The 22,594-nt window shown below is 50.3% G+C and overlaps 2 protein-coding genes and 1 non-coding gene across 5 annotated transcripts; 2 read left to right on the forward strand and 1 right to left on the reverse strand.

The window, feature by feature from the left end:
• Positions 1-59: 59 nt before the first annotated feature.
• On the forward strand, positions 60-3,420 carry PRELID1 (PRELI domain containing 1). 2 transcript variants are annotated; one of them, XM_033853610.2, is made up of 5 exons: positions 60-298; positions 871-1,096; positions 2,362-2,475; positions 2,589-2,667; positions 2,878-3,420. In XM_033853610.2, exons 1-5 carry the CDS (start codon positions 207-209, stop codon positions 3,024-3,026), a joined length of 660 nt encoding a protein of 219 aa, XP_033709501.1. In that variant the 5' UTR covers positions 60-206; the 3' UTR covers positions 3,027-3,420. The 2 variants fall into 2 exon arrangements, with proteins under 2 accessions (XP_033709501.1, XP_073658937.1); XM_073802836.1 differs by lacking the exon at positions 2,362-2,475.
• A 254-nt stretch (positions 3,421-3,674) lies between these two features.
• MXD3 (MAX dimerization protein 3) lies at positions 3,675-8,595 on the reverse strand. Of its 2 annotated transcripts, XM_033853611.2 has the most exons (6): positions 8,041-8,591; positions 7,671-7,776; positions 6,987-7,016; positions 6,741-6,855; positions 4,234-4,417; positions 3,675-4,160 (listed from the first exon to the last, which is right to left on the reverse strand). In XM_033853611.2, the coding sequence occupies exons 1-6, from the start codon at positions 8,108-8,110 to the stop codon at positions 4,045-4,047; spliced, it is 621 nt and encodes a 206-aa protein (XP_033709502.1). In that variant the 5' UTR covers positions 8,111-8,591; the 3' UTR covers positions 3,675-4,044. The 2 variants fall into 2 exon arrangements, with proteins under 2 accessions (XP_033709502.1, XP_033709503.1); XM_033853612.2 differs by lacking the exon at positions 6,987-7,016 and having other exon boundaries at positions 8,041-8,595.
• A 13,766-nt stretch (positions 8,596-22,361) lies between these two features.
• LOC117312073 (U6 spliceosomal RNA) lies at positions 22,362-22,468 on the forward strand. The gene has a single exon (XR_004526241.1). It is a non-coding gene; the product is annotated as a U6 spliceosomal RNA (small nuclear RNA).
• Positions 22,469-22,594: the final 126 nt, after the last annotated feature.

The raw sequence follows: 22,594 nt of genomic DNA on the forward strand, positions 1-22,594 counted from the left end.
GAGGTGGGCAGTGCGCGGCTGCGCCGGAAGTGGCGCGCGGCCAGACAAATCCTCATGGCGGCGGTGGCGCCTCTTTGGGTGCGGCGCTGGAGTGACTGAGCTGCTAGCTTGGCGGCCGAGCGTCGAGCTCCAGCCCGGTCTCCGCGTGCCCCCCGGGCTCCGCACCCCTGATGTTGCGCGGGCACTGAGCCCGCCCGGCCTGGACAATGGTGAAGTATTTCCTGGGCCAGAGCGTGCTCCGGAGTTCCTGGGACCAAGTGTTCGCTGCCTTCTGGCAGCGGTACCCGAATCCCTATAGGTACGTGGCCCTGGAAAGAGCAACCCTCCCACCTCGCTGTTTGGAGATCGGAGTGTGGGGGCCGGGAAAGACTCGACCTCGAGTGGGGGGATCGCCGGAGCCGTGGCCACGTTTAGGACGAGAGGACCTATCGGGGAAGCGGCCAGGCTAGTACTGGAAGGAGGCTGGGTCTGGGCAGTAGTTTACTTGAGGCCCTAGTGAAAGGTTCTCTCATCTCAGGGTGGTGAGACAGGAAGAGGCGGCGGCACCGGAGCTGGGGAGGGATCTTGGGGTTGGAAATCCGGGCGCTTGTCTACTTCTCTGCCATGACGCTCTCCAGTGGTGCAATAAATCATGAGGTCCAGCCCTGCTGGAAGGCCTAGGAATCCAGGTCAGCGAGGAGGCGGGAGTTGGAATTTGCCCTGGGTTAGGCTCAAGGGACTCTAGTTCAGGTCTGAGCCACAACACAGATCACTCTGCAAGTTTGGGGAAAGTCATGGTCATTCTGGACCTGGAGGCTCCAGATGGGAACCCCAACAGGCAGTCTCTTAGGGCCAGGCTCCTGAGGGTCACCTTCACCCTGACACCTGCAGCAAACATGTCTTGACGGAAGACATAGTGCACCGGGAGGTGACCCCTGACCAGAAGCTCCTGTCCCGGCGACTCCTGACCAAGACGAACAGGATGCCCCGCTGGGCTGAGCGACTATTTCCTGCCAATGTTGCTCACTCAGTGTACATCCTGGAGGATTCTATTGTGGACCCACAGAACCAGACCATGACCACCTTCACCTGGAACATCAACCATGCGCGGCTGATGGTGAGACCCCTCCCTCTTGGTTCCCCCAGAACTAGAGAGCTCCAGGTACATGTGGCTAGGGAGCCATGAGGGAGCTTCTATGATCCAAGCAGATCTGAGGAGTGTTGGCGCTAGAGTACAAACTCAGATGATCTCTTCAGCTGGTCATCTTCTCTGGACCTGTGTTTTGACTCATTCATACAGTGGTGGAGGGGGTTACCTGTTTTACAGAGTCATTGTAAGTACTAAATGCAGAGCACTCACACTGTGCCTGGCATGTGTGCAGGTTGGGCCACAGGCATGATGCTGAGGGACGGAGGGAGGCAGTGGTTTTCAAACAGGAATCTGTCAAGCCATAAAGGGTACCTTGCATGTACCTTAGAGGGGGAGGATCTGGGCCCCTTGCACCAGTTTGACTAGAGTCTTTTATCTGTCTTATGTAGTGGATTTCTGCCTGAGATTTCAGGGGAAAAGGGTTGCATATACCTTTGCTTTAAAAAAAATAAAAAAGGCTTGAAAACCTGTGGTTTGGTTTAAGGAACATCCTACAGTATCTTCTCACCTGTGAGTACCCTAAAAGCTTCCAGAGAACTGTTATTTTCTTTCTCAGTTAATCTTCACAATAACACAGGGAGGTGGGTATTACTCTCTATTGTGCAAAGAGGAAAGTGAAGTCCAGAGAGGGGAAGTCACAGAGTGAGTAGGCAGCTTAATGCTCTGCCCCTGAGTTATCTGAGGGCCTCACAGCTGACTGCCCTGAGGGCACTACAACTGTGTTTTGTAAATTACAAAGAAAAGATCCAGCTCTAAGAAATGTCTTTCAGTCCAGCTGTGACAGGTGTCTTAAGTGTTTCTCTTGGAAGTGCAGGTCCACTTTCTCCTCTCTGATAATGAGCTGTGGTGGTTGCCGGATTTTTCTCTTTTTTTTGGATTGTCAGGAGCTCAAGGGCCAAAGTGGGTGGAAGCCAGGTTGAAAACACCACACATGTCTAGATGTAAAGGTACAAAACATCCAGGATGGAGCTGGAAGGCCCTCTGCTGATCTCAAGAGTCCATGTAGCTTTTCGTTTGAAGGGTCAGAAGAGAGGTTTTTAGAGAGCAAAATGACTTTTTTTCATCTTCTTACTCTCTTCCCAAAGTGCAGCTTGGGAATACAGTAAGGGAAAGGAATCGGTTTTCATTTTATTGCTTTCCCTAGTGAAAAGAGGCAGGGAATCAAATTTATGTGCAAGCTGGCAAAGTGAAGGACTCCCACACAATTGTGCTTGGCTTGACTGCCTGCACAGGTGGTAGAGGAACGATGTGTTTACCGTGTGAACTCTGATAACAGCGGCTGGACCGAAATCTGCCGGGAAGCCTGGGTCTCCTCTAGCTTGTTCGGCGTCTCCAGAGCTGTCCAGGTGAGCAGCATTGTTGTGGTGCTGGGGCTCTGGGGCCCAGGGCATGTAACATAGAGTCCAGGCTGGGGTTCAGTGGGCAGCTCAGAATCCTTCCCCTTCTCATCTTTTGCCAGGAATTTGGTCTCGCCCGGTTCAAAAGCAACGTGACCAAGACTATGAAGGGTTTTGAATACATCTTGGCCAAGCTGCAAGGTGAGGGTTCTGCACACAGGCAGAGGCTGAGTCAAGTCCTAACTGCCCTGCCTGGGCTGGAGCCTGGAGCTGTCACCACCCTACTCTGAGCAACTCATCTGTACCCTGGGTATTTCCTTCAGGGCCTGGTGCACAGGAAATGAATGTCCTGGGAGGTGATTTAGGTGGGTCTTGGCATTCTTTGAAACCAGTCCCCACCCTTTGCTCCAGGTGAGGCCCCTCCCAAAACCCTTGTTGAAACAGCCAAGGAAGCCAAGGAGAAGGCCAAGGAAACGGCACTGGCAGCTACAGAGAAGGCCAAGGACCTTGCCAGCAAGGCAGCCACCAAGAAGCAGCAGCAGCAGCAGCAGTTTGTGTAGCCAGCCCAGGCCCTGGGGCCACAGCACAGCAGACCACTTGCTCCAGTCCCTGTGCTCTTTCCTCCTTGTACTTTATTATTAAAAATCAGCTTCCAGCCCTGTCTACTGTCTGGGTGGTGGGCTGGGGGTGGGTGTGTTGTTTGGCCTCTCCAGCACACCAGGCCGTTACCCATGTCTGAGCTGGGCCTGCTTATTCCTGCATCAGGTGGCTGAAGATAGAGGTACAGTGACTTGCGCAGGGTCACGTCCAGGTGAAGTGGTCATAAACGCTAGGCTGTAAGCTCCATGAGGGCAGGGACCTTTGTTTTATTTTCTGATGTGTCCCAAGTACCTGAAACAAAATCTTGCACATAACAGGCACTCAATAAATACTTGTTGAATTCAGTTGGCCCCAGCTCTGGAGTCAGAAAGCTTTGGTTCAAATCTTGACTCAACTGTTTCCTGGCTTTGGACCTCAGGCGGGTCACGTCACTCAGCCTCAGTCCCACTGTGACAGACAGGGACTGAGGCCTCCGAGTTGTGAGGAGTAAAGGGGCACTGCCCGGTGTGGACAGCAGTGTTTATGGTGGCTATGGATCTCATTTCCTCTTTTCCAGTTTGTGGCTGGGAGTTCCCCCATTCTCACCAGGCAAGACCATGGACAGGAAGTTAAGAAAGAGGCTTTTAATGAAAATATAGTATGTGGAGGGCAAAGGCCAGGGGCCCTTGTTTAGGAAGGAACATGAGGACCCAAGAGGCTTCCTGCCCCTGTGGACAGCAGAGCCAAGTGCTACAAAAAACGCCTGGAAGGGTGGCCTGGGCCCAAGCTGCCTGCCCTGCAGGGCTCAGGAGGGCTCGGCGCCCCGTCCTAGGTGGGACTGCCAGCAGCCAGCAGCAAGGTACGGGGAGCACCTGTTCCCACACGGTCCTTTTAGTCCATTCCAGCAGTACTCTGAGCAGCCCTGGAGGCTTGGTGAGGGCTCCAGCCTGGCAGAGCAGAGGGTGGGCTGAGGGCAGAGGTCGCTCCAGGAGGTGAGGGTCATAGCCAGGTGCTGCTGCTGTGTGAGTAGCTGTGCTCCTGGCCCGCGCTGAAGCCCCGCAGCAGCTCAGCCTCGCCCCCGAACACCAGGCTCTCCACGTCCACCTCCAGCTCCTCTGCACGGGGAGCAGGCCAGTCAGGGGACTGGGCCACTCAGCCCACTCGACCCCTCCGCTTGAGGGCACTTACCTTGGTCTGAGTCGGAGCGCTCAGAGGAGAGGCCTGAGGAGTCCAGGCTGTCTGCTCGCAGCCGCTCGCGCTCGCCCGCCCCGGCCAGCCCCCGGAGCTGCTCCAGCTGCTGCCGCAGGCTCTGCTGCTTGCTGCGCAGCTTCTCCTTGAGCCGCCGGGCCCGCTGCTCCTGCTCCTCCAGCTTCTGCAGATCCGAGGGAGCAAGGGGCTGGGGTCAGCTACCTGGGGTCTCGGGCCTCAGCCCAACACCACTTAACGGCGAACCTTGGCCACGTGGTGACTGCTTGCTCCACACGGGCTCACTAGATCTGGGCCCCAGAGGGTCGCTCCCACATCCTACAGGAAGCTAGGCCCTCCTGCCCTTCTGTCCCATGTAAATGGCCCAGGAAGTCTGTCCAGATGGGTGGGGAAGGGAGGGCACCACAATCTCAAAGGCCCTCGGGGCCCAGTCAAGTGATGTGAATGAGTGGAGTGTCTGGTGTCAGGCAACAGGGACTGTGGGGGACTGGGGCACACCAGCGAGTGCATACTAAGGCTCAAGGCAGTGGCCCAGGCCAATTACTGCCACATGGAAACAGGCCCAGTGTTGCCAGATCGCCCAGTTTTTTAAAGAGAAGCAGGGAGATCACATTTTTTCATGTCAAATGTCCTTTTAAGTGCTGCCAACTAATTTAAATTTTTAGAAAACTACAGACCAAACAAAGGCTACCAGTTTGTAACTCCTCAAGACCCTCCCAGGAGTCCTAAGTCTTCAGCATTAGTCCCCTTCTGCTGCCCCCACGCAAGCTCTGCCAGCCCTGAGTTCCAGGGACTGGAGGACCAAGGGTTCTCCCATCAGGGTCCTCAATGGACGGAAGCCTGCATTCAGTCAGCAAGAAGGGGAGAATTGGGTGAGGGGGCATTTGGACTGGGAGTAGATGAATGACTAAGAGCTGCCCAGGCAAAGATAGGGGAGGAAGAAGCATCCAGGCAGAGAGAAAATGGGAAAAGCATGGAGAGTTCAGCTTTTTTGGTGCGGAATGGGGAAAGATGAGACCAGTGGCAAGGCCTGTGTTGTGAAGGGCCTTGAGTATCACAGGAAGAAAGAAACTGAAACTGTCCTTGTCAGGAGCCATGGAAGGTTTTCAGCAGGAGGCAGACCTGGACAGATCTATGTGGTACAGAGAACATTCTAGGGGGCTTCCCTGGTGGCGCAGTGGTTGAGAGTCCGCCTGCCGATGCAGGGGACACGGGTTCGTGCCCCGGTCCGGGAAGATCCCACATGCCGCGGAGCGGCTGGGCCCTTGAGCCATGGCCACTGGGCCTGCACGTCCGGAGCCTGTGCTCCTCAACGGGAGAGGCCACAGCAGTGAGAGGTCCGCGTACCGCAAAAAAAAAGAGAACATTCTAGGGCAAGGTGGGGAGGGCAGCCAGGTGGAGGCAAAACAGGAAGCAGGGAGTCCAGGAGAGGGGTGATGGGGCTTCAAGGAAGGAGCAATCCCTAGGTCCTGCCCACGGGCCAGCCAGCACCCAAGGTCACACATCATCCCTCCAGGAACCAAATCAGCAACTCCATGTGAGAAACTGGAGCCGGCTATCTGGCCAGGGTGTTATTCAGCCACAATGAGGAGAATGCAGGCACCTTTGGGACAGTGCTGACAGTTTCCACACCACGATTTATTTGCTGCATGGCACCTCCATCTGTCTCTGCCACTGCCCCCTGTGCCCACAACAGGGCCTGGCAGAGCAGGTGCTCACTTGTTGAAGAAAAGAATGCAAGTCAGGAGACCTAGGCCTCGGTTCTGAATCTGCCTCTCATCAGCCGGCTCTGCCTCCATTTCTTCCTCTGTCAAAAGGGCCAGGAGAGCAGGAAGAGGCCTCTATTGTTTCCAAGTCCCTTCTAATCCCCACTCTGTGGAGCTGCCTTGTGCTTGAGTCAGCACACCCCACTCCCATCCATCAGGGGGCGCTGAGCTCAGCCCGGGCAGCAGCAAGAGCCCTGGGAGGGTGGCTCACTGGCGTCCTCTTGGTACTTTCCCCCTCCTGGCCTCTGGAGCTGCCTCCCAAAGCAGCGTTGGGACACCCCCCCGCCCCTCACCCAACCGCCGAGAACAGGAGGCCTTCAAGGATGGGGGAGAGGAAGAGCAAGAAACAGCCCTCTCCAGTCCGAGGGACCCTTACACATGACCCCTCACAGAATGCCCCCCATACAGAGGAGGAAATGAAGTCCAGAGAGACTACATAACTCGCTCAGGGTCTCACAGTTGGGATCCAAGTAATAATTGCTGTAATAACAAGTGAACTTTTATTGGAGGAACTTGCTTAAAGCCTCAGAACAATCCTGAGTTATTTTCTGCTTTTCTTCCTACTTAACAAATTTGGAAACTAAAAGCACAGAGAACTGTCCAATGTCAGGCAGTTGGGCTATCACCTCAGACCTCTCTCCCCAGTTCCACCCAGCCCCTCCCTACTACCCCTTTCCAAGCATCCTGGCAAGCTGGCCCTGGGGCGCCAGAGTAGCTTCTTACCTGGATGTGCATCCTGGCCCTGCGCAGAAGGCTCAGTGTGGTGTATCGGGCACAGTCAGCCCCCAGGGGCATCTGCTGCTTCAGCTGCTCCAGGCACCGCTTCAGCTGGGCCCTCCTGTGGGGGAAGGGGTCTAGAGGGCAGTACCAGCCCAGGCTTGCTGGCCAGATGAGGGACGGCAGGGGAGGGAAGGCCAGAGGGAGGCAGTTCCTGGGGCCTGGTGCTATCAGGGCAGGGTTGGGACTCACCTGCGCTTCTCCAGCTCATTGTGCACAGACCTGCCAATGCCAGGGAGGATGGGGTGAGGGGGTGTCAGCTACTGCCCACACCTTCAGTCCCAGGGCTCCCAGGGCCTCAAAATTCACTACAGATGTGTATCCCAAACTAGCCTACTGTGGGGACCTTGTGCTGGCCTCAGGCACCTGAGTCCCAGGCAGAGGCAGAGACAGGAGGCCTGCCCAGGTGACTGTGGGGTCCAAAGGAGGCCCCTTAGCAGCAATCAGGAAGGGCTTCCTGAACAGGTGACATGTGAGCTGAGCCCAGCAACACAAGTTGCCCAAAATGGGTAGTGGGGGGAGAGGCATTCAAATTGGGGGGAACAGTGTGCAAAGGGTTGAGAGTAGGAGAGAAAAGGAGAAAGCCTGTGGGGGAAAGCGAGTGGTTTGATATGTGGTGTATTAGGAGTGTGAGTGGAAGCAGGACCCAGAACTATTCACCGTTCCAAACACATCAGGGGTCCTCGAGAAATAGTCCTTGAACGAAGAGTGTGTGTTTGGGGGATGGGGAAACGGCAGGAGGTGTCTGAATGCCTTCAGAGCAGGGTACCTGGCCCAGAAGATGCGAGCAATAAGGAGGAAGGTGGCAGTGGAGGGGCCCGATGAAGGACGGCGTCCATCCCCCCCCCATTCCCCGCTGCCCCAGGCCCTCCTCACCGCCCACTGTCCAGCGCGCCAGGAGCTTGGGGAGACCGCTTCCTCCTCCTGTGGACTGGGCCCGGACTTCGGTGTGGGCACAGGGACGCATAGCCATGCTCTGCCTCTGCGAGAGACAGCCCCCGCCCACGTCAGGCTGGGGCTAGTTCCAGCGGGATCCCCTGGCACGGCACGGTCAGGGAGGGGCTTTTGGCTACAGGGCCATTTCCCCACCCCCTCCAGCCCCACTGCCCGCGGACCCCTAAATTGAGGGCGGGGGTGCCCCAGGACTACTGCCCTAAGGCCATGCATCCAAGTTGGGAGCCAAGTCCAGGCCAGGCCAGTGTCAGCGAGGTCGCCGCCTGGAGTCCGACCAAGGGTTCTTCCTCACCTCTCTCACGGCGCTCCAGGAACTCCGCCGCCTGCAGCAAGACCTGGATGTTGCTGGCCACGGGTTCCATGTCGGCGACAGCTGGCTGCGGGCGGGCCTAGGATGCTGGCCGGAGCAGCGGCTGCACCACTTTTGTTACAATGTAACTGACACGGTGCAACAAACACAGACGCCCGGCCCGCCCCCGGAACGCCCCGCCCCGGGACAGCCCAGCTCTTGGCCCCGCCCCTGGAGCGCGCCCGGGAACCGCAGCCCACCCTCCGCGAGCCCGCCCGCCCCCTAGGACTCCCGTAGGGCTTCTATGGGCGCCGGATCCAGGCCCGGCCCTTGGGCGAACTCCCGGGCTGGGGGTGGGGGTGGGGTTGTGCTGCGTCTTGCCGCTTCGCTCAGCGACCCAGCGCCGGTTACTTGGCTTTTCTGGGCCTCAGTCTCCAGCCCCGTGCTGGTGGCAAGAGGCCCGCACACTGAGTGGTGCTCTGGGCCAGTGGTCCCGGGGAGGCCCCTGGCTCCGCCGCTGCACGTGGGCGCCACGGAGGTGGGGCCGGCGGGCACCCTCGCCCATTTGCTCTTTGCCTCTTGAGGCTCGCGGACGTCACCTTGGGGGCGGGGCAGGGGGCCTCTCAGGCACTATTGGCTGCGTGCGGCTCCGCCCTCTCCCGCTGCTGGTCAACACGTTCGGGCGGGAAAAGGAGCAGGTTTCAAATTTGAAAACCCTGGCTATGGGGGCGGGGTTGAGCGGGGAACAGGGCCCAGTGCGCAAGCGCCGGGGGAGGGGGCGCGGACCTGGCTCCTGCGCTCCAGGGTCTGTGCCCTTGCCTGCTTGCCATCTGCCCCCGTAGCCCCCGCTGGGCTCCTCCTCCTCATCTGCAGGGAAGCTATTGTTGCTACGAAAACGTCAGAAGGGTAGCAACTTGAGAACTGGCTTGCTTCAGAGTCCTGGGTTCTGGAGTCAACAGAGTTGAGTTCCTGTCCTGTCACCGCTACTTCTCAGCTGTGTGACTCGGGAAGTGCCCTCCCTCCCGTAAGCTCGGGAAGCCCTGAGACAGCGTCGTTGAAAGATCAGAGACCACGCCTATGCCGTGCATTTCCAAGGCCTGTTGCAACCTCACGCAGGCTTCTTCCTCCCACAGAGCCCCTGGATGCCTTACTCAGTCCATGAGCTCTTCTTTTTTTTTTTTCAATATTTATTTGTTTATTTAGCTGCGCCGGGTCTTAGTTGCAGTGTGCGGGATCTCGCTCCCTGACCAGGGATGGAACCCGGGCCCCTTGCTTTGGGAGCGTGGAGTCTTAACCAGTGGACCACCAGGGAAGTCCCCATGAGCCCTTCTCTAACGTGACTTTCTAGCCTCCCAAAGAAGATGATGCGGTGATTTCTAGGGGCAGCACCAGTAGGTGTAGCCACACCTTCGGGGACAGTGACAGTCTAAGGGTGGAGACTGGAAGATAAAAGCAGCTGTTACCGGGTGGAGCATTACTGCCAGGCTGGGGCTGAATCTGTGACCTGGAAATGGAGAGGAGGGAGAAGGAGGAACTAGATTCTCTATAAAGAGACAGTCCTGGGTAAACACATGGCACATGGCAGTCAGTCCTCAGTTCCTTGGAAAAAAACCTTTGAGTTTCTCTAAGAGTCAATTCCAGAGGAGTCACTTACATGCCCAGCCAGAACTGCTGCCTGGGACTATCCACCCCTACACCCATCCATTCACTCATGAAATATTTGCTGAGCACTTGCTGGACCTTAGGCACTGTGCTGGGAGCTGGAGAATACAAGCGTGGGCAAAACCAGACAGGGTTCTCGCCTCTGCAGAGCTCTCAGGTGAGGGGCAGAGAGACCGACATAGTAATCACACAGTAGAGATATGCTGTGACAGGTCCTCACAGGAAAAGACACAATGTAAGGGCACGTCCTAAGGAGCATTTGACCTAATCAGGGAGGTCAAAGAAGGTTTTTCTGGGGAGGTGGATGAGTAGGTTTTATCTATGTATAGGAGGAATGTAGAATCCCAGTCACACTAACAGCATGTGCAAAGTCCCTGAGGCTGAAAGGAATGTATGCAGATGGAAAGAGGCCAATGTGGCCAGCATAGAGAGATCAAAGAGCATGGAGCAGGCTGACACTGGAGAGGCTGGCAGGGCCCAGAACAGGCTGAAGTGTTCCCCAAACCCCCACCTGCAATTAGTTACGTCTGAAGAAAGGAGTCACAAGACTTGTGAATGAATTTCCAATTTCATTTCACTAAAGTCAGCACCCACACAGTGTAGGCACAAACCCACTAGTCAGATATCTGGGACCCAGGTGGCCCAGCCTTGGAGCAGGGGTAGGATTGGGGCAGGGTTGTGGGGGAGTGTCTGAAGGAGGAGAGCTCCCAGCAGAGGGAGGGAGCTCTTATAAAAAGAGTTAGGGCTGCTCCAGCTGGAGGCTGTGGAAGTGAGGCAGGGGCTGCAAGGGGAGCTGAAGTAACCGCATTGAGGAGTTTGGACTTCGTCCTAGGAGGGTAGGATTCGAGCTAGGGAACAACATGGCCTCAGGGCTCCCATGAATTGGGCCAGGGCCACTAGCCAGAGGAGGAGGAAGCAATCCTTCCCAGGGAGCAGGCAGGTGGAGAGGATGGGGCTCCTGCCCCAAGCCCTTGGATGCCTTTCTGGGCCCCTCTGAGAAAATGCTAGTGCTAGTGCCATCTGCACAGGGCTGGGCAGAGGCCTCCAAGGCTCTTGCCCCCTCAGCAGTGACTGGTCTTAGAACCTCTTCCCCAGACCCCCAGGTCCTGCATGGTCCAGCCTGCACACTGCAGCCTGTGGCCTCCCTGCTGTCTCCCCACCCCTTGGCCCTTCCTGCCTACACTAATTGTGGCTATGCTGCCTGCACTTCAGTGCAGGTTCTGTCAGAAACCAGTATCCTCTGGGCTCCAAGGGACAGTGTCTGCCTCTGTGCCCTGAGTGCGAGAGGAGAAGGAGACCCCTACCCTGCTGTCCTGACCCAGTAGGACTCCTTGAAGAGGGCAGCTTGCAGGGCCTTGGCACCAGGCTCACCATCCTCTCCCACCCTAAGGACAGGATGCCTGAGGAGATGGCTCCTGCTGTTCCCCTAGAACCCTTTCACTTCCTTCCCCGCAGCTGAGAGTAACAGCAGGAGGGGAGGTGGGAGTTGGGGCAGTATTGGAGCTAGGGCCTGGCTCAGACCCCCGACCCTGCCCAGCCCCCTCCCTATGCTCCCTGTCCCAGCCTCTCCCACTTCACTAATCCTCCCCTCTTCCCAGAGAGTAGCATTCCTTTGTCACTGAGCTAACCAGGTTGTACCCCTGCTGAAAGGCCCACCAGGAGTCCCTCGGCCCTCAGGACAAAGTTCAAGCTGGGCTGTGCCCCTCCTCCTGCCATGTCAGGCCACACACCCTGCCCCTGCCCATTTCCCTGCCTCTGCCAGCTTGGCTTAACTGTCACTTCCTCCAGGAAGTTCTCAGGCCTCCAGTTTTCAGAGCACCCTTCTGAAAGCAGCAGTGGCCCTGTGTCCCTCAGGGTCAGCCACCTCTGTCTGACTATAACCACTGTGGCTTCCAGTGATAAGAAAGGGGCCTGGCCAGGCTATAGTGGAGGAGCAGGGGGCTGTGGGCCTTGGTGGGCCTGGGTCTCTATGTGCATAAGAGGCTGGTGTTGTAGCAGTCAACAGGCCCCCAACTTGGAGGCCACAGTTGGAATGCCACACCCCCCAGGCATGTTGTCAGGAGCTGCACAACACAGTGATTGACAGAGTCAGGGAGGCTAGCTGCTCCCTCTTTAAGTGCAGCGGAATAGGCCATGAGGCCAGGCCTGGCTAGACTACAGTCCCAGTTACCCTGGATGAGGTCACCGGGGAAAGGCCTCTGTAGGACCTGTAGTATGTCCACTTTTTTATTCCTGATATAGGTAGTTTCTCTCTCTCTCCCCCGCCCGTCTTTCTGAGAGTTTATCAATTTTGTTAATTTGTTTAAAGAATCAACTTTGGATTTCTTTTGCTCCTTTGTTTCTTAAGATGGAAATGTACATAATTCACTTTATTCCTTTCTTCTTTTCTGCACATTGCTTTCACTGCATCCCAAAAACTTTGATGTGTTATAGTTTTGTTTTATTTTGTTTTTCATCCACATAGAGATATTTTCAGAATTTTTCTTTGACCTGAGACCTGTGGGTAATCTGAAGTGTTTTCCATAATGTCCAAATATTTGGGAATTTTCTAGATGTCTTTTTTTATTGGTTTGTAATTTAATTCTATGGTGGTTAGAGAATATACTCTTATGATTTTGATCATTTGAAATTTATCAAGGTTGTATGGTCCAGTACATGATCTATCTTGATGAAGGTTCATAGGCATGTAAAAATAACGTGCATCCTCCGGTTGTTATGTGTAGTGTTCTCAAAGTGTCAAATTAAGTTGGTTGGACTTCCCTGGTGGCACAGTGGTTAAGAATCCACCTGCCAGTGCAGGGGACACGGGTCCGATTCCTGGTCTGGGAAGATCCCACCTGCCGCAGAGCAACTAAGCCCATGCACCACAACTACTGAAGCCTGCGCGCCCTAAAGCCTGCGCCCCACAACTACTGAGCCCGTGTGCTGCAACTACTGAAGGCCGTGCGCCCTAGAGCCCATGCTCCGCAGCAAAAGAAGCCACCGCAATGAGAAGCCCGCGCACCGCAATGAAGCGTAGCCCCCGCTCGCCACAACTAGAGAAAGCCCACGCGCAGCAACAAAGACCCAACAAAACCAAAAAATTTAATTTAATTTAAAAAAATTAAGTTGGTTCATTGTGTTGCAAAAAAGAAAAAAAGTTTATATCCTTACTGATTTTGTTTTGTCTACTAGTTCTATCAAGTACTGAGAGATAAGGTTTTTCGTTTGTTTTGCGGTACGCGCGGGGCTCTCACTGCTGTGGCCTCTCCCGTTGCGGAGCACAGGCTCCGGACGCTCAGGTTCAGCGGCCATGGCTCACGGGCCCAGCCGCTCCGCGGCATGTGGGATCTTCCCGGACCGGGGCACGAACCCGCGTCCCCTGCATCGGCAGGCGGACTCTCAACCACTGCGCCATCAGGGAAGCCCAAGAGATAAGTTTTAAAAATCTCCAAATTTAATTGTGGATTGTCTATTTATCTCTCTAGTTCTGTCACATTTTACTTTATATGTTGTGAAACTCTAGGTGCATATGCATTTATGATTGTTATATCTTCTTGTTGACCTAATTATTTTTGTATTCTGAAAAATCCCTCTTTATCTTTGGCAATCTTCTTTTCTTTAATACTATTTTGATATTAATATAGTCACAACAGCTTTTGATTAGTGTTCTCATAGTGTGTTTTTTCCCATCTTTTTACCCTTAACCTAACAGTGTCAGTATTTAATATGTTTATCTTGCAAATAGCATATGATTGGGGAGTTCACCCCCTGTGGTCTGATAATCTCTGCCTTTGAATTGTGTTTAATAAAATTATTTTGACATAGTTGATTTTAGGTCTATCATTTTGATTTTTATTTTGTATTTGTCCCATCTGTCCTTTTCCCCTTTTCCTTCCTTTTCTGACTGCTTTTGGATTATTTGTCTTTATCAGACTTCCATTGTGTATCTACGATTGGCTTCTTATCATTACCTCTTTCAAGTGGTCTTTCAAGTGTTCACTTTAACAACTATAATAATATATATCTGGGCTTCCCTGGTGGCACAGTGGTTGAGAGTCCGTCTGCCGATGCAGTGGACATGGGTTCGTGCCCGGGTCCGGGAAGATCCCACATGCCGCGGAGCAGCTGGGCCCGTGAGCCATGGCCGCTGAGCCTGCGCGTCCGGAGCCTGTGCTCAACGGGAGAGGCCACAACAGTGAGAGAGGCCCGCATACCGCAAAAAAAAAAAAAAAAAATATATATATATATATATATATAATCTTGGGACTTCCCTGGTGGTCCAGTGGGTAAGAGTCCGTGCTCCCAATGCAGGGGACCCGGGTTCGATCCCTGGTCAGGAAACTAGATTCCACATGCATGCCGCAACTAAAGATCCTGCACGCCACAGTGAAGATCCCGAGTGCTGCAACTAAGACATGGCACAGCCAAAATAAATTAATTTTTAAAAAAAGAACTATAATAATATATGTCTTTAAATTATCACAGTCTACCTTGAATTAATATTATACAATTTTAAACATAATGTAAGAAACATACCATTATGCTCCCTTTTACTCTCTACCACCATTTTTACTACTGTTGTTATATATTTTATTTCTATATGTGTTAAAATTCCTAAAACATTGCTATAATCCTGCTTTAAACAGTCAATTGACTTTTTAAAAATTAAGAATAAGCAATCTTTTATATTTCATTACACTTTACCATTTCCAGCATTCTTCATTCTGTCCTGTAGAGCTGGGTTTAACCTGGTACCATTTTCCTTCAACCAAAGGAACTGCCTTTGGCGTTTCTTATAGTGTGGGACTTTTAACAACACATTCTACCAGCTTTTGTTGACTGAAAATGTATTATTTCATCTTCATTTTGGAAGCATATTTACACTACATATAAGATTCTAGGTTGACTGCCTTTCAGCACTTTAGTTATGTCACTCATTTGCCTTCTGACTAGTATTTCTTTTCCAAGTCAGCTGGAATTCTTATCGCTCTCCCCCCACATATGTAATGTGTCTTTTTCCTCTATTTCTTTTTTTTTTTTTTGCAGATTCAAAGAGTATATTTTTATTTTACCATGTAAATAATTTTGGAAATATGACAGTACATTAAATATAAGCTTTTTTTTTTTTTTTTTTTTGCGGTACACGGGCCTCTCACTATTGTGGCCTCTCTCATTGTGGAGCACAGGCTCCGGACACGCAGGCTCAGCACCTATGGCTCACGGGCCTAGCCGCTCCGAGGCATGTGAGATCTTCCCGGACTGGGGCACGAACCCGTGTCCCTTGCATCGGCAGGCGGACTCTCAACCACTGCGCCACCAGGAAAGTCCAATATAAGTGATTTAAATACTGCCATCTTAGACGTGAGAGAGGCAGTAGAGAGAGGCAGTATCACGGATATTTTTTACTACAGAGAAATAGTTTACCACAGCCCTCAAGAAGGTACATGGGGGCTTCCCTGGTGGCGCAGTTGTTGAGAGTCCGCCTGCTGATGCAGGGGACATGGGTTCGTGCCCCGGTCCGGGAGGATCCCACATGCCGCGGGGCGGCTGAGCCCGTGAGCCATGGCCACTGAGCCTGTGTCTCCGGAGCCTGTACTCCGCAACGGGAGAGGCCACAGCAGTGAGAGGACCGCGTACCGCAAAAAAAAAAAAAAAAAAAAAGAAGGTACATGAGGAAAGAAGTTGGAAAAAACTATCATTCCTGCAGCTCTGAGAATCCTTGGGTGGGACCTGTGGAGGCAGGAGGTGCCTGTGGAGATGGACAGCAGACTGCAGAGGTGCACCATGGCCTGTTGCTGCCATCTTTCTTTGATCTTATATCCACATTGCCACCATCTCATACTATGATATTTGAGAACATCCCAAGATAAGAAGTGATAACCATTTAATATGTTCTTAAATGCTTTAGCTTCTTTCAGCTTCTCTAAGAGTTTCTGCTTGGTGCTTCTGTTACCTTCAGAGTTGAATGCCACTCCAAACTCACTGTCACATCCTCATCTGCATACTAGGGCCTCTTGTGGGTCATGTGCTGTCAGGGACCAGCGAGTCTGTAAAGATCTATTTTGTTTTAATATTTTCTCTTTATCTTTGATTTTCAGCTGTTGGATATGGTACACCTGCGTGTGGTTTTCTTTGTGTTTGTCTTGCTTGGTGTGTTTTGAGCTTCTGGAACATTTTTCAATCTTTATTTCTTCAAATATTTTTTCCTCCCCTATTCTGTCTCTCATCTCTTTGACCTCAATTTCATGTATGTTTCCCAGTTTCATAGTATATCAAGGGTAATTGATGCTGTTAATGTATTTATGTGTTTTTTTACTCTCTGCTTCAATGTGGATAAGTTCTATTTACTTGTCTTCAAGTTTGCTCATTCTTTCTTCTGTAACATCCAATTTGGTGTTTAGCCCATCCATTGTGGTTTTTATTTCAGCTATCATATTTTTCAGATCTAGAATTTCCACTTAGTCATTTTCTGAAAGTTTTCTATCCATATCCCAGAATATCTCATTATCCCACGTGTTAATTTCCTAGGGCTTCCATAACAAAGTATTATAACTGAGTGGCTTTCAAAAATAGCAATTTGTTCTCTCACAGTTCTGGAGAAGTCCAAACTCCAGGTGCCAGCAGGGTTGGTTCCCTCCTGAGGGAACATCTGTCTCAGGCCTCTCTCCTCACCTCTGGGGCCGCCAGCAATTCTTGGTTTTCCTTGGCTTGCAGATGCATCACTTCAGTCTCTGCCTCCATCTTCACAAGGCATTCTCCCCTGTGTCTCTCTGTGTCCAAACTTCCCTCTTCTTTTTTTTTTTTTAAAATATTTATTTATTTATTTATTTTGGCTGCACTGGGTCTTAGTTGCAGCACATGGGATCTTTAGTTGCGGCATGTGGGCTTCTTAGTGCGGCAATGCTGACTTCTTAGTTTCAGCATGCAAACTCAGTTGCGGCATGCATGCAGGATCTAGTTCCCCGAGCAGGGATCAAACCCAGGCCCCCTGCATTGGGAGCGTGAACTCTTACCCACTGGACCACCAGGGAAGTCCCAAACTTCCCTCTTCTTATAAGGACACCAGTCACTGGATTAGGGCCCAAGCTGACCTCATTTTATAACCATATCTGTAAGGACCCTATTTCCAAATTAGGTCACATTCAAAGGTTCTGGGTGAACATGAATTTTTGAGGGACACTATTCAACTCATTATTCCCCCTTCTCTAACCCAATTATTGTTCTTTTCCCATTAAGTATTTTATATATTTATAATAGTTGTTGTATGTCCTTGTCTGCTAATATCAATAACTTGGCATTTTGGTTTTTTTTTTTATGTGGAGGGGACTTCTATTGACTCTGTTTTCTCTTTAAAATTAAAGCACATTTTCTTGCTTCTTCTCATGTCTTATAATTTTTTACTGATTCTAGAATATAAAAGTGAGGGAAAATGTAATGGAGTATAACCATATTGAGGTATATATTGTTTTGCTTTGTTTTGGTTATTTTCTTAAGAGTGCAAGTCCTTACCTATCTGGCAGTCAGAGGGAGAGGCCCATCATTCAGATTCCTCTTGAGCTGAGCTTTGTGAGAAGTTTAGCGAACTGTACAGTTAGAAGGAACACACTCCACACAAGACCACCATCACTTCTGACCCTAACTGCAAGTTCAGGGGTTTCTCAAAACCACTGTTGGGGATGACAGTTTTCTAGGACTCACAGAACCCACTCAAAGCTATTATACTCACTATAAACACTGTATTATACAGTTTCTTACAGGGAAGGGATACAGATTAAGATTAGCCAAGGGAAGAAGCTCATGAGTCTGGGGAAGTATGAAATGTGGGACTTGGGACTTCCCTGGTGGCGCAGTGGTTAAGAATCCGCCTGCCAATGCAGGGGACACGGGTTCGAGCCCTGGTCCAGGAAGATCTCACATGCCGTGGAGCAACTAAGCCAGTGCACCACAACTACTGAGCCTGCGCTCTAGAGCCCATAAGCCACAACTACTGAGCCCATGTGCCACAACTACTGAAGCCTGTGCACCTAGAGCCCATGCTCTGCAACAAGAGAAGCCACCGCAATGAGAAACCTGTGCACCACAATGAAGAGTAGCCCCCACTGTCCATAACTAGAGAGAGCCCGCACACAGCAATGATGACCCAATGCAACCAAAAAATAAATAAATAAAAATTAACTTAAGTTAAAAATAAAAAAAAAAGAAATGTGGGACTTCTGCTCCTGCTTTCTGTGTAGTCAGGACATATTACTTTCCCAGTATCAACATGTGACAATATACACAGACTACTGTGAACTAGGGAGGCTATTCTGAGCCTCAGTATTCAGTTTTAGGGGCTCCATTACTTAGGCGCGATTGATTGATTGGTTAATCTCAGTCTCCAGATCAACTGATACCATGTAACCCTAAATCATCTGTGTGGTCTTTCTGGTGTGACCTGTCCCCACCCTAAGGTGTAGTCAGCACCCACCCTAAATTATGCCTTGTTCTCTGGCTAGCCCAAGGCCCCCAGAGAATAAGGCATAATTTAGGAGAAAAAAAGATATCACCCAGAACCTGAGGGCAAAATCCAGACCTCTTCTGGGGCAAAGTTAAATTCTTTAGGACACAGGCCACCCCTTGCTTTTGGCCAAGACTCTTACAGCAAAATGATCCTATTGCCTAAGAGTTGGGGGGCCAGTGTTGGTATAGGGATAGACTTAAGAAAACAACTATCTGTCCTATAAAGCCAGTACATACATTTTCATATTTTTGTACTAATTCAATTATTAATTTCCCCCTTGTATCTTATGATAAACGTGTGCAGAACTATTTAGCATAGAAATTAGCTGATGATTAGGTAAATCCAGTCCTTCCTCAGGCCAGTCATTTTCCACCTGTTTTACTTCCTTAGGGGGCTTTAACTCAATTTCCCAATACATTTGACTATGAATATCAGTATCATAACAAGGCCAGTGTTATACCCTATCCTCAGTGTGGCAGCAGACGTGACCTGAAAAGCTCTGGCACATGACCAGAGTCCCACTCGGCCATTAACAATTAGTCCAGTTATAGAAATGTCTCCCAGAGTGATGGATGTCATTCAGGTTTGCAGACTTCCATTCAATTATTTTAGGCTCCAAACGCAGGAGTGGTCTCAGCAACATGTCATCATCCTTTCAGGCATTCTGGTGTAACCGAGCTAAGAGACAATAACGTCTCACTCTGAGCCTCTCCCAAGGCACCAGTGTAATATTGGATTTCTCTCATTGCAAAAACCATTAAACTTTATGCTCAGCTACCATTCCTCCTCCTCCTCTCCATTCATACCCTAACTTTCCCACTTTGGGAGAGGGCGTTAGGGGTGGCCACTGTGCTGGTCCAGATTGTCAGCAGCAATACAAGTCTATGGGACTTCCCTGGTGGCACAGTGGTTGGGAGTCTGCCTGCCAATGCAGGGGACAAGGGTTCGAACCCTGGTCTGTGAGGACCCCACATGCCGTGGAGCAACTAAGCCTGTGTGCCACAACTACTGAGCCTGCGTTCTGGAGCCCGTGAGCCACAACTGCTGAGCCCGCATGCCACAACTACTGAGCCTGCGCGCTGCAACTACTGGGGCCCACGCACCTGGAGCCCGTGCTCTGCAGCAAGGGAAGCCATTGCAATGAGAAGCCCGCACACCGTAACGAATAGTGGCCCCCACTCGCTGCAACTGGAGAAAGCCCGCACACAGCAGCGAAGACTCAATGCAGCCAAAAATAAATTAATTAATTAATTAAAAAAAAATACAAGTCTAGTCTAGCACTTGCCCTCCCACAGGCCACTCTCACTCCTGTGGGGTAGGGTTAAAAGGGTACAGAACTGGTGGGCCATCCCAATTACTAAGCAATATAGCTGCATTCACTCTCAGTGCCAATTTTGCCAGATGGGGTGAAGGCACAACCCACACCATCAGATCCTTAGGAATCTGACATAAAGGTTTAAAGGTATAGTGACAGTTTCTTAGGGATCATATCTGCTTCCAGCACCTGCAGTTGCAGCCCTTGCCCCGGGACCACTGCATCAGGTAGGACAAAAGAGGTTGAGGTGATGTGAGGAAAAAAGAAAAAAAGTATAGTTATACCAGTTATACCACCCTTCCCACCTCCTCTTCCCCAAGTACCACTCCCCCAAAAGCAGAGGATCTATCTAGTGGGGACTATCCCTTGCCCCCCCCCATGCTGACTGTGAGTGCACACTCATAATGGTGTATAAACCAGCCCTTCATGCCTTTATTTCTCCGCGTTTTAGACAAAAAAAAAAAAGTTTCACATTGCTAATTAGAGAAATGGAAATCAAAACTACAGTGAGGTATCACCTCACACCAGTCAGAATGTCCATCTCAAAAAGTCCACAAATAATAAATGTTGGAGAGGGTGTGGAAAAAAGAGAGCCCTCCTACACTGTTGGTGGGAATATAAATTGATACAGCCACTATGGAGAACAGTATAGAGGCCTTAAAAACTAAAAATAGAGTTATCATATGATCCAGCAATCCCACTCCTGGGCATACACCCAGAGAAAACTCTAATTCGAAAAGATACACACACCCCAATGTTCATAGTAGCATTATGTACAATAGCCAAGACATGGAAGCAACCTAACTGCCCACTGACAGATGAATGGATAAAGAAGATGTGGTACATATATACAGTGGAATATAGCCATAAAAAGAATGAAATATCGCCATTTGCAGCAACATGGTTAGACCTAGAGATTATCATACTAAGTGAAGTAAGCCAGAGGAAGACAAATACCATATGATATCACTTACATGTGGAATCTAAAACAGTGGTACAAATGAACGTATTTATGAAACACAAACAGACTCACAGACATAGAAAACAAGTTTATGGTTACCAAAGAAGAAAGGGGGTGGGGAGGGATAAATTAAGAGTTTGGGATTAACAGATACATACTACTTTATATAAAATAGGTAAACAACAAGGTCCTACTGTATAGCACAGGGAATTGTATGCAATATCTTGTAATAACCTCTAATGGAAAATAACTTGAAAAGGAATATATATATATATATATATATTCCTTTTCAGATTATTTTAGTTTTATATATGTATATATAAATGAATCACTTTTCTGTGCACCTGAAACTAACACAACATTGTAAATCAACTATACTTCAATTTAAAAAAGTTTGAATTGTCTGTTCACTTCTCCATAAAACTTACTCTCAGGATGACATCTCTGTCCACCCACTTCATGAACCCAGGCGGCCACCTCAAGTGAGCACCTCAGGAAACCTACTTGTTAATTCAAATCATCTTCCAAACCTGGAAGGGGTTCTTCTGATGGGCATCACATACTATTTTAATGCACCCCTCAAATTCCCATAATGGTTTCCACAGGGCTGTGCCCCATATGGTCATCCTGTTAATAGGTCAGTTTTGCATTGCCCTCTGCCTGACCATATGGTCAGGCCATTGGCCCCTGTCTGTGAGTCGGTAAAAACCCAAATATAAGGGCTTTTTACTATTATCCAATTCTTCCATCACTGCTAGGGAAAAAGCAATCTGGCTCCCTGAGTTGATTTGCTTTGATTTTCTTCTATCAAAGAAAGTCAAATTTTCTACCAAAGATTTTCTTCTATCTTCCTTCCAAACAGGAAGCTGTCCACTCACCATGGAACTACCATCCACAAACCAAGCAGCTCTTTGGTGGTCAGTGGAGGGCTGTTCATAGGGCACTGGCCAAGTAGCCCTGTGACCATAGGATCCAGCAGTTCCTCAGGTGGTTCCAGAGTCAGCACTGGAGGAAAAGAGTGAGTACACCCTTCCCTTCTCTGGTAGCACGTTCCTGTACCATTTCTATTGTATGATGCGACCCTCCTGGGCATTGCCCTCCCCATTAGAGCATCTCTCCAACATCACCCAAGGAATTGTGGGTGTTTCAGGTTTCAAGGTTATTTTATGTCCCTCAGTCACAGGGGAAATCTCAGAGTCCAAAAGCAAGCTAGTTAGTACTGATTTTCTCTCAAATGCAAATATTCTGGTCCCAAATCCCAGAAGTTGCCACTAGGTGGCACTCACAGGCTTTTGCTGTAAACTCCAGTCTGCACTCCACACCGGGCTTTGGTACAGCAAATTAACAACCTGTTGGGCTCTGGCAATCTCACTGGTTCCCACTGAGCGTGTTCAATCAATACTGGAGGAAGGGTAGATTTCCATGCCTTCTGATTTACAACGCTGGTAGGGGAAGCTTTCCGCAGTCAGACACAATATCCGTCCCCATAATACATTCAGGTAAAGAAGATGCAACCACTTCACATAGTCTGTTCACACCTTCAATTTTCATCCAAACTTTCACCTTTATCCCATCAACCACTGCATTCCTATATCCTCACAATCTAGCTATAGCACTGTTAGGACTTCACATACAGATTTTGGAATCACAGTGCATGGGGGGGGGGGGTCCCATAACAAGGAGTCCCAGAAAAGTCTCTTCAGCATCCTCTGACCATTTTACTCACTCAAGTTCATATGGCTTTGGGCCTCCAGCAGGGGTCAGTCTTTATCTTGATTAAACTGCAGGACCATTGCCCCAGGTAATTGGAGGTCTCTAGCCATCTTTGCCTTCCAGCTTTTAAAATTCCTCCATACGAGGGTAAATAAAGCAGACTTATTTACGGCCCTTCATTATTGGAGCTCCTGCTCGCTTCAGCAGCACATATACTAAAATTGGAACAATACAGAGAAGATTGGCATGGCCCCTGCACAAGGATGACATGCAAATTTGTGAAGCATTCCATATTTAAATAAATAAATATATATATATCAGGGCTCTCATCAGTCCACAAAACTTCCAAGAGTGCTGGATTATGACCTTTGTTTTGACCCCCATAAAGGTCTGCCTTATTCATCCCATCACTAAATAATCATTG

The sequence above is a fragment of the Tursiops truncatus genome, chromosome 3, assembly GCF_011762595.2.
Source record: "Tursiops truncatus isolate mTurTru1 chromosome 3, mTurTru1.mat.Y, whole genome shotgun sequence".
NCBI classification, from domain to species: Eukaryota; Metazoa; Chordata; class Mammalia; order Artiodactyla; family Delphinidae; genus Tursiops; species Tursiops truncatus.